The following is an 11539-nucleotide window of genomic DNA, read 5'->3' as shown; positions in this document are numbered from 1 at the left end:
AGGATTTTCTGTGTATTTGCAGCAGGTCTTTCTTCCAAACCTGCAGCATGTGCACAAGATGATTGCATAAGCCTGTAATTGTGCTGGTAAATTCTCATCCCCATCTCTTTTTGGTTGAATAATCCAAAACACTAAATATAAAATGTGTTGCAATTTGCACCTGCACTGTTGCAAAAATCAGAAAATGGTAAAATTGTGTGTTGCAATGTTCACACCCATTGCAGAAATTACAATTTTTCCAAATCTATCATTTCCTCCATAGTACTGCAGGAAAATCTCATACCAAGTGTCACCTGATGAGGAAACTTGCCTGTAAGGTTATATGAATAGTTTAGACTAGTTTAGTTCTGAATAATTAGACTAGTTTAGAATAGTTCAGTTCTGAGGGTCCTTTTGCTGCTCTGGTAAAAGAGAACTCCCCTATCCATAAGGATCTTCCCACAGAAACTGTGCTATGGAGACAGGTTGTCTAAATAAGCGAGCTGTGAGAACAGAAGAATTTTATTTTCTGTTTTTCTATAGTGTTGGCTTCATAAACCTTATTTTGCAAGACCACTTAAGTTGTGATGCTATACAGGTAAAGGAGCATATACAAGATCTTCATGGCTAGAGGAGAGCAGGTTGCATTGCGGCATGGGAGAAAAGCATGTGGGCATCCAGCCCTTCTTTTGGAGGAGATGGAGGAAAAGTTTCCAGAGAAAGTAAAATACATCAGGACTTTCCCAAGTCAAAGGGTTTTTCTCCCTTAGCCCAGCAGTGGTTGCATATATCACCTGCTCAGGGTTCAAAAGGGGTTACTGGTTTTGTTTGTCCATGAGAATGGCCTGTTCTTTATGGAAGGTAAAGCTAGCTCAGAAGACTTTTAACAGAAGTGCCCGCAGCAGTCATTTGCTCGGACCAGGAAGAGCATGAGACCAGCCTGCAGCATGCATGAAGGGAAAACCAGGAGCATTCACAGGAAGGTGGCACACAAGTTTCTGCCTGAACAGCCTCCTGAAACTTTATTTTTAATGGGTGTCCCTTCATAGTATGCTAAAAATCACTGATGCTACATCTGCAAGATAAAAAGCTGAGCAACTTGAGAAAGGGAGAACAGGTGAATTAACACTACGATTATTTTTTACTTCTTGGCCTGACTTGGAGCCATATAAACTCCTCCCTAGTTTATATCATATAGGGACTATTTTTACATGCCTTTTCACTGCCTTCCATCTACTCACGGAAGTCCTGCTGATGACTTTACAGTGTCACTTCCCACTATTTGACTGCAACTGTTGGTCATTTTCACTGTTTTTTGCTATTTTTTGCTGTGCTATAAAGCAGCTATGGCATGGCAGCAAGAGTGACTCAACTCTACTTTATGAATCCTGGATGAGCACCGTGGTAGCTGTTCTCCAATCAGTGTTTTATAGCTTCTATCCATCTTCTTGCCATCATTTCTTAATGGCTTAACACTTTGCTTTAGCCTGGTTGTAGCCTGTCCCTTGTCTCCCTAATTTCAATATCCTTAGAAGCTGCAAGTAGATGGAGTGGGAGCTTGATGCTGGGCTAGTCTAGGTGACATTGATGACTCTCGCTTGCATAGTCTTTCTGCTGAGGTTTATTCTGTGGTGCTTCCACACCCAGACAGTCCCATTCATAACAAACCTAACACTCCTATTTCAAGAAAATGCCTGCTTTTTTTTTTTTTTTTTTTTTTTTTTTTAGAAGCAGAGAGTCATGCAAGTTCCTCCACCGAGTGTTTGTAGTTACAAAAGCATGTTAGATGTGGCTGTATTTGCAGACAACAGTGGTACTTCCCCTCTTCAGAAATGGAGCAAGTTTCTATTTCAGGCTTTGCTGACTCAAGGGTGAGGTACCCAAGCTGATTCAGCAGCTTGGCAAGCCAGGAGAACTTCTGGTTATGAATGGAATGAGTAATAAATTTTAAGTTTGTCTTCATCTTACAGAAATGTATATTTGACTAAAGCCACCTCCTGGTGGCAGACATTTTGCCAAATAAGTGGTATAGCCTGCATTGCTTTCAGTGTCGAAGGCCACTCGAATGAGACAACCATAAAGCCTGCAAGTAAAATCCTGGTCCTATGGAAGCCAGTGATTCCCACTCAGCTGGACCAGGTTTTATCCTCCCTCTTGAGGTCCAAGTCACATAAAAAGGTCTTCTACTGCTTACTTGTTTATTTTATTGGCGCATCTCATCTGGGATATGAAATCATGTCAGTAATATGAATAATTTGAACTGCAATTTCAGAAGGGTGAAAATACAGTACACAAAACCAAGCTGGCTACCCCGAGGAAGTGAGAAGAATGCACCACTTAGCTTCCGTGGCTTCATATGGAAAAGATGTCAAAGGTAATCCTTGTGCTCTTCTTTCATGGAAAAGTGAAATAAACATCATGATACTTTTATAATTTTAAAAACCACGGAGGAGTAACAATCCTCAAAAATATTTTCTAATGTTTACCTGTTTGTGAACAGAAGTCAGAAAAGTTGTTGTATTTTTTTAAATCCGTAACATAAATTTTTTCACCTAGAGGTTACCAGGATTCAAAACAAAGCTCATAATGAATGCTGCACACATCAGCAAGGATGCAGACGCAGAAGTTTGTCAGAAAGTAAGATCCTGCTATTTGCTAAGGTAAGGAAGTAGGGAACGGGGCATCTGGGCTGTCTCCCTCAAACCTTTCTGTCTCTGGATGGACAAAGCAGGTTTCAACATATTTTCCTCCAATATTTATGCTCTTTCCAGAGCCAGACAGGATGAATAGTCTCCACCCATGGCATCCATGATGCCTTTTCTTTCAGGCTGTAAGTTTTCCTTTGACAGCATACAATAAAAGCCACAAACTTCTAAATAGCATTCCTCCTCCCCAACTACACCAACTATACTGGCATTAATATACACTGTTGTTCTAGCCAGCAGTTCCCATGTCATATTCTTCTGCCTCATGAAGGCGGTTTGTGAAGTCTAAAAAAGCATCATGTGGGTTGTCACATTTCAGAACCCCCTAAATAGTTTCACACAGCTCTATCAGAGAAGCTGTGAAGTACAATATTATGAACGTCAAACAAAAGCTAATCATTAGAGCTGACAAAGCTGTGCCTCTGAGAAGGGAAGTAAATTCAATTCTATAGACTAAATATGTATATTTAGTGGCATGAAGTTCAAAGAAATGTGCAAGTAGGATATGCATTTGCCCAGCTATTGCACTGTAAACTCTTTCCTCTAACTCAGTCTCTGAGAACGAAACCAGTCACAGAGTATTTTGGAAGGGCAGTCAGAGTCCTCTGCAGGAAAACAGCACAACCCAGAACTGCCAGACACTAATATGAACCCGGGACTCAAAATCAATACTGCATGGTAGCTCCCAGCTCTACCAAGATGTGCTGTGGTTGCTGAGAAAGTGACCCAGAGGAAGCATCTTCCTTAAAGGATGCTACAAACATTACCCATGCAGACGCTGCCTTAGAGGGACATGTTGACTGTATTATATTCAGTGGGGTTAAATTCCTCCTGGATAAAAACAAACCAGGAGGCGGCGAGGGGGGGGTGGGAATAACACATACAACTTCAAACCACTTCTTGCCCTCTAAGACAAATTTTACTCACACTTGAAATAAATACAGTGATCACTGGCATTTCTTGATTACTACTTACATGTATTTAACCTGCTGCTTGAATTCAATGGAGAAAAATCTTCACAATAAAAGCAAAGTGAAAGAATAGTGTCTGTGACATTATACCCAATTAAAAAAAATTCAGTCTTTCGGGAGGCAGCACTAGGTTTTTCCCAGCCAGTACCGAGCCAACAGAAGTCAACACAAGGTAACTGTTCTCCCTACTGCATACACAGTGTATGTTTCCACAGAACTCGACAATGACAGAGGAAGCTGGGGAATGGCTGGGCTGGTGAGTGTTGGGTGACTGTTTCACCCAAGATCAAAAGGAGGAGCAGGATGGGAGTCTACGAGTAACAAACCTAGTGGGAGCTTCCTTGGGGAAGAAAGGATTCTGAACAATCTCGAAATCACGATCTGAAGCCCTCAAAGGAGGGTTTTGACAAGTCAGATGCCTTCTTCAGTCCCATTTCACTGTCCTTCGAACCAGTAAACGAAAGCTGGGAAAGAGGAGACTACTTCATTAGCGGAGATCAAAAACAGTCTCTGACTAGTAGCCACACAGAATGTGGGATCACGTGGGTCACTCAGTTAAAACTTGTGATGTAGCAGTATCTTTGATCTGATTCTGTTTATTCTAAGAACATATAAAGTCCTGCTTTATTGAGCACAGGGGCAACAAGACACACTTCTCTTGCTTCTCAGTCTGAGCTTTGCTTCTGCTTGTCCTCTGCCTCCTGCACGCACAGACCTCCATGCCTGAAGCGTCAGTCTCTTCTGTGTGCATGCAGGGAAAATACATAGGAACGGCCTCTCTCCTCTGACTGCGTGAGCACACTCGTGCACGTGAACTCTCTCTGTGCGGCACACACACACCTGAACCACCTCCTTCCTGTGCGCTCACTTACTGTTGCACACACACAAACCTAAGAGTTTTATTTTGAAGGAAGGTACAGTCCTGCATCTTCATTTTAGATACTCTTGAAAATTGAATTAAAGCCTACCCAAGCAGGTTTCAGTAACAAATACCAATTTGAAGGGCCTTGACTCTAGGCAAACAATGTTTTACTTATTGACTGCCCATGTACTCTTGATCACCCTGGACCAAAGGAACTGCATGAAATCATGACTTTGTTGATACCAGAGGGAAAATTCACATCTTCAACTGGAGGAAAATGTACCCTGGTGTTCTTTTCAATGACATCCTGATTTACTTAGAAATAATATGGGCTTAAAATACTTCCTGCTTCCCCCACATATTTTAGCTCTTTGTAGTTTCTCCCCTTTTTGGAGAGGTGTTAAGGAAATGCAGCTGACTCAGATTGGCAGTTGAGTAAGGATGCCATAAGCAATAATAATAATAAGCCAACACTATCATAAAGCAAGGCTAAAAAGATTTATGCTGGAATTTCAGTACCTCTTATATCTCAAAGTTCAAGTCACCCAATCTCTGCAACCACATAAATCTTACAGGTTTACATAACAAAGTTAAAAAACACAGGTAGTTTTACCTTAAATTCTTTGCCATTGAGGTAAAAAACTTGCTTCCTTTTTCCACCAAATTTCTACAGTATCTTTGAATCCTTGGAAGTTGTTGCACTTATTTAATCCTCCAGATTAAATAAATTCACCATCCTTTATGAAGTAAAAACGTAACTTAAAGTACATTTAGATGAATCAATAAAAAGGTTGCAAAGAAGTCTTAGTAAATTTATCAATTAATAGCCAAGCCCAGGAGGCCATCCTTCCTTTCTGCTCTGTCAGCTAAGGGACTTCTTTCTCCCCAACGATGTTTATGTAGGAGTGGCATGGTAAGCAGCACTTGCTATAAAATATTGATCAGCCGAGCCATTAGCTGGAATTCGAGACGGCTATGTCATGGCAAAACCGAAAACAATTATCACTATCGATTAAACTTTTTTATTATAGATTGTTTTGGTATTTGAGTACGTCAGGAAACAAAATTCTTCAAAATAATTATAACAATAAAAACGCATTTTACAGCGCGGTCACTGCACAATAAGGAAAATCTTTGCAAAGGAAATGGAAAAAAATACAGGTTCCAGTAACTGCGTGGCCACATATTTTCTATTACTATTTAAACAAAAAAGTACTTTTTACCGAACGGCGTCGCCTTCAGAGGAGAAGGGACTCGCTGCTGGGTAGGAAGCGCCGCTGGAGGAAGGACCACTGGGAGTCGAGCGCTTTGCGGGCAGCCAGCTGGGAAATGCTCACCTGGAAAAGAGTAAATGATGGATTCAGGGAAGCAGGAGGCACAGCGGGGCCCGGGCCGCGGCAGGCAGAAACCGGACGAGGACCGGAGCAGGAGCCGAGGGGCTGCCAGGGAGCGGGGCGAGGAGAAGCTGCCTTTGGGAGCATCGACCTGCGAGCAAGCGGAGGGATGGAGAGCTGGGAAGAGGAGGGGAAGAAACAGAAGCAAGCGCAGGGAGAAACCCCGCGAGGGAGGGACAGATGCGGGCCGTCTGGGAGGGAGAGATAATAAAACCGAGGGAGCGGTGCAGGCGAGATAGCGCCAGTTACAGCCAAGCGAAGAAGGAGGAGGAAAACACGCCAGCGAGTTTCCAGCAGGCTGCGGGGACGCGGAAAGGTTGAATTGTTTGCTGAAGCGCACGTTGTTTGCGCATGGCAAACGTCAGCCGTGCCAACGGCAGCGCTCCGCGGCCCCCCCGCGCCGCGAGCGCGCACGGCCCTGAGGGCGGCGGCGGGACCCGGCGGGCGCCCCCCGCCCGCGGCGGCGGCAGCGCACGGCGGGAGGCCGGGCCCTGGAGCGGGGAGGGACGGGGCGGGCGCGGACCCCGAGGGACCCGCCCGGCTCCGGCCGCCGGCTGCCCCGCGCCGTCCCGTCCCCGTCGCCCCCCCGCCCGCTGCCGGCGAGGAGCGGCCGCGGCGAGGGGGCGTCGCTGCCCGACGGAGGAACAAATCCCCGCTCCCCCCGCGCCTCTGCGGGGAAAGGGGCGCGCCCGGGGGTCTGCGGGGCGCTGCGCGGGCGAGGGGACCGGCTCCCACCCCGCGCCCCTCCGGCCGGGAAGAGGGCGGGCGGGCGGGGACGGGGGGGGGTGCGCGCTCCCGCCGCGGCGCCGCGCCCCATTGGCCGGCGGGGGCGCGCGCCCGCAGCCCCCCCCCCCCCGCCCCGTGAGGAAGATGGTGGCGGCGGCCGCCCGCCCCTGAGCGCGCCCCCGCCGCTCCCTCCCCTCCCCGCACACGGCGGCGCGCAGGCGGGCGGGCCGGCCCCCGCCAGGGCACGGAGCTCCCCGCGGCGGCGCGGCACCACCCCGCCGGCAGCGGTGACGGGACCAGCCCCGCCGGGCCCCGCGGCAGGCGAGGAGGAGGCGGCCGAGCCCCGCGCCGGGGGCCGAGGGGCGCCGCGGGGGCACTCGCTCTCTCGGCCGGGCGCTGCCCGCGGCGCCAGGAGAGCGCGGGGCGGCTGAGGGCCCCAAGGCCCCGTTGGCGGGCAGCGGCGGGGAGGGCCGCGCAGGCCGGCGGGGGGGGCGGCCGCCGGTGCCGTCCCGGCTGGGCGGGCGAGGGAGGCGGCGCGGCGGGAGCCGGCCCCTCGGCGGCGGCCGCGAGGGGAGCGCTGCCCGGCGGGCGCGGGGAGGAAGCCGCGGCCAGCGGCAGCCGACATGGAGGAGCGGTCCCCTCCCGGCGGGGGCCCGGCGTCCCCCCCGCGGGACTGAGCGAGCGGCCGCCCGCCCCGCGCCTCGGCAGCGCTGCGGGAGCGGGGCCAGCGGCGGGCGGCAGCCCCGGCCCTGCCCGGCCGGCGGAGGCGTGCGAGGCGAGGGGAATATGAGGGGCTGCCCGCGCCCCAGCGCCCCGTGTGCCGAGCCCGGCGAGCGGCGGAGCGCCGCGGCGCTGCCCGGCCGCCCCTCCGCGCAGGCGGCGGCGGCGGCGGCGGCGGGAGCAGCCTAGAGGCGACTCTCCGAGGAGCCCGGTGGCTTTCCCAGCCCGCGAGACCCAACTCCTGAGCGGGCTCTTCAGGAGGAATTGACAACATGGCTTCCCCACCGCACCAGCAGCTGCTGCATCACCACAGCACCGAGGTGAGCTGCGACTCCAGCGGGGACAGCAACAGCGTGACGGTGAAAATCAACCCCAAGCAGCACCAGGGCTGCTCCTCTTCCAAGCACTGCAAGTACAGCATCTCCTCCAGCTGCAGCTCGGGGGAGTCGGGGGGCACCCGCCGAGCCGGCGGAGGTGGCGGTGGTGGCTCCGGCCTCCGCCGGCAGAAGAAGCTGCCGCAGCTCTTCGAGAGGGCCTCTTCCAAGTGGTGGAATCCCAAGTTCGACTCCAACAACCTGGAGGAGGCTTGCATGGAGAGATGCTTCCCGCAGACCCAGCGCAGGTTTCGCTATGCCCTCTTCTACATCGGTGTGGCCTGCCTTCTCTGGGGCATCTACTTCGGCATACACATGAGAGAGAAACAGATCGTTTTCATGGTGCCGGCTCTGTGCTTCCTCTTGGTATGTGTAGCGTTTTTTGCGTTCACTTTCACCAAGACTTACGCCCGCCATTACGTATGGACTTCGCTGATACTCACCCTCCTGGTTTTTGCTTTGACCCTCGCTCCGCAGTTCCAGGCTCTGAGACCTATCTCAGACAGTGGTGATATGTCCAATCGGACTCCCCCGGCAGACCCCACAGACACTTGTCTTTCTCAAGTAGGCAGTTTTTCTATGTGTATTGAAGTGCTCTTGTTGCTTTACACGGTGATGCACTTACCCTTGTATTTAAGCTTGTTTCTGGGGCTGTCGTACTCGGTCCTCTTCGAGACCTTTGGTTATCACTTCCGTGATGAGAACTGTTTTACACCTGTCGGAGCCGGTGCAGTTTACTGGGAGCTGCTGAGTAAAGCCTTCCTGCACATCTGCATCCACGCCATCGGTATCCATTTATTTATCATGTCCGAAGTCAGATCGAGAAGCACATTCCTGAAAGTGGGGCAATCCATCATGCATGGAAAAGACTTGGAAGTGGAAAAAGCCCTGAAAGAGAGGATGATTCATTCTGTTATGCCAAGAATAATAGCCGATGACTTAATGAAGCAGGGGGATGATGAAAGTGAAAACTCCATCAAACGTCATTCCACCTCGAGCCCCAAAAGCAGGAAGAAGAAGCCGTCCATACAGAAAACCCCCATAATATTTCGTCCTTTTAAAATGCAGCAGATAGAGCAAGTGAGCATTTTGTTCGCAGATATTGTTGGCTTCACGAAAATGAGCGCAAATAAATCTGCCCACGCTCTGGTGGGACTCTTGAACGACCTCTTTGGACGTTTTGACCGTCTGTGCGAGGACACTAAATGCGAGAAGATAAGCACTTTGGGAGACTGTTACTACTGTGTAGCTGGCTGCCCAGAGCCCCGGGCAGATCACGCTTACTGCTGCATCGAGATGGGCTTAGGTATGATTAAAGCCATTGAGCAGTTTTGCCAAGAGAAAAAAGAAATGGTGAACATGAGAGTCGGTGTTCATACCGGGACAGTCCTGTGTGGCATTTTGGGAATGAGGAGATTCAAGTTCGATGTGTGGTCCAATGATGTCAATTTGGCCAACCTGATGGAGCAGCTCGGGGTGGCTGGAAAAGTCCATATTTCGGAAGCTACTGCGAAATATCTGGATGATCGTTATGAGATGGAGGATGGAAAGGTGATTGAGCGAGTTGGTCAGAGCGTGGTAGCCGACCAGTTAAAAGGTATGTACTTTTATTTTGTGCTCAGTCTTTTTTTTTTTTTTTTTTTCTTTTATGAGGGAGTATATTTTCCCTAGTGCATGTTTTGTGCTTGCCGACTTGCAAATCGAATGCGTTTTACATTTAACTCTGCGTGCTGGTGATCAGAAACACCATGGGAATTACAGAATAAAAGATGCCACAGAGATAAGCATGAAAGATCTTCTGGGGTACTCAAAAGGTACTTAGACTTCAAAACTCCTTAGTGCTCCTTGTGAGAGTATCACATTGTAGGGAGGAGAAGGTTAATGTGTTTGCTGTCTGCCAGGGGTTTTTGTTTTACTGTTGTGTGTCATCCTTTAATTCAGTAAGTAAACTTGTTAATTGACTTTATGTGCCATACATAGAGCATATGTGTTTTGCAAAATTATGTATATCTGTGAAAAGTTGTTTTTGGCATTGGGAGAGTTGGGACTGCGAAGGCATTTGGGAAAAATGACAGCTGGATTCACAGAAAGAAATGAGCACTGTAGATTTGGCAGTTTGATATGGCAAGTTGTTGCAGTTTGAAGTTAGCTTGGAAAAAGTTGCTCAGGTGGTTCAGTGAGCTGGCAGATGCTCTCATTTCTGCAGCTCTAAGGATTTGGGGATGAAACTGCAAATTTGCCTTTCGGAAAAGAAAATGAGGGATCCTTTGGTTCCCCTTATGGCTTGGCTAAGGGTCCGATTTTCATTTTTCTACAGAGTATTCATTTTTAAACGAAACCCTTGACTGCTTTCTAGCAGCACTTAGAAGTGCATGCAGGAGGATTGTAGATGCTGAGGGTTTTAATTGTCTCTTTGGTAAAAGCTGCGTCTCTAGTGCTGTGCCTTTGTCTCGCAGAGGTATGGTTGTCTGCAGCGCTTGTAGCCCAAGGTGGGGAGCAGACAAATCGAAATGGGACTGGAGTATGTTGCAAACCTTTTTGTTATGCGAGTTTATTCGTTCTGTTTATAAATGTACCCTTTTTTATAAAGTAAGTGTGGAAGAAACTGATGGAGGCATAGGACAGCATTGTGATGGAGGAAGGAGATATTTGTTGCAACAAATACAAAACGAGGCCAGGATGGCTGTAGGAAGGTCAGTGAGTAAGGACGGGGGGAGAGTATTGCAAAACAGTGGTGGAAGCAGTAATAGCAGGCCGCTTGCCTGTGGCAGGTGCTTATTTTGATGTGACACAAATACTTATTTTTGGTGAGCTAGCTGTCCGCGTGCATATGGCAACAGGGCTGAAATGAGAGGCTTACGGGGAGGAAAAATATCAACAGTGACATTGGTGGCTGGAAGCCATAGAACTGAAGCAGATGTGTGTCCCTGGGCTTTGGCTTTCTGTTTAGCTTCTAAAAATACAAATTCAGTTAGTTTCTTTGAAAACTGTTGACACTGATGTATTTCAGTGGGAGTGTGCTTTCGGGGAAAAAAGGATCAAACATAATCTCTCTGTTACTCTAAGCTGAATCTTGCTGTTTTGGTGAAAATAAATTGATTAGGTTGTAGTGAAACAACCCTGCGATATTTGCCCCTTCCACCTACCTTTACAGCCAGATGCAGCGTAAAGGCCGTGTTGTAGCAACAAATGAAATTAAGTATTTTTGCTAAATTTATAACTACTCGGTATCATTAAGCACAAAATGATGTGAACTTACTTGTGGAGACTGGTGGTACTGCTCTTAAATATTTTTATTTATTTGTTTATATTTTCTAGGAGATCACAAGAGCACTGTGTAGAGCAATTATACCCCATGCCAGGAGTGGTTTTTTTCATGGTCTTTCTCAGATTCCTGTTCTGTCCTTGGTTACATTTAGTGCAAGAGGGCATAGGCTGCTGTGTCTTGTCAGTACAGCTTTGAATCCCTTTCGCAGGTCCTGCTTTAGCCAGGGCACTACAGATGAACAAACTGAAATGCAATCTAGATAAGATGAAGTATGCTTTATGGACTGACATTTTAATGGTCTTTTCTGACCCTGAAACCTGGCTATGAAAGCAACTGGAGCATGTGGTAAGAATTACTTCAACGAGGAATATGGGTTGGGTTGGGTTTTTTTTTCCCCTTTCCCTTCTGTATTTTGTTGTGGAACTGTAACTGGCTTCCATTTCTCATCAATGTCTTATATAGTTAGAGAAATCAGAGTCTGTGTGTACTTTTAAATCAAGCAGAGCTGTGCCACGACCACCTTTATCTGCAGGTCTGTGG

General features: G+C 48.5%; 1 protein-coding gene across 2 annotated transcripts in view; it reads left to right on the top strand.

Moving 5' to 3' along the window:
• The first annotated feature begins 7557 nt into the window (after window positions 1-7557).
• Window positions 7558-11539, top strand: part of ADCY9 (adenylate cyclase 9) — a 92043-nt gene continuing 88061 nt past the window's right edge. For both annotated transcript variants that reach the window (XR_012831511.1, XM_075719200.1), the window contains exon 1: window positions 7558-9328. Coding sequence is in view for 1 of the 2 variants with exons in the window: in XM_075719200.1 (XP_075575315.1) it covers window positions 7630-9328 (1699 nt within the window). In the remaining variant the exon portion in view is untranslated. The remainder of the gene's footprint in view (window positions 9329-11539) is intronic.

This window comes from Pelecanus crispus, chromosome 11 (genome assembly GCF_030463565.1).
Source record: "Pelecanus crispus isolate bPelCri1 chromosome 11, bPelCri1.pri, whole genome shotgun sequence".
In the NCBI taxonomy this organism is placed as follows: Eukaryota; Metazoa; Chordata; class Aves; order Pelecaniformes; family Pelecanidae; genus Pelecanus; species Pelecanus crispus.
This window is presented reverse-complemented; position numbering and strand designations above follow the sequence as displayed.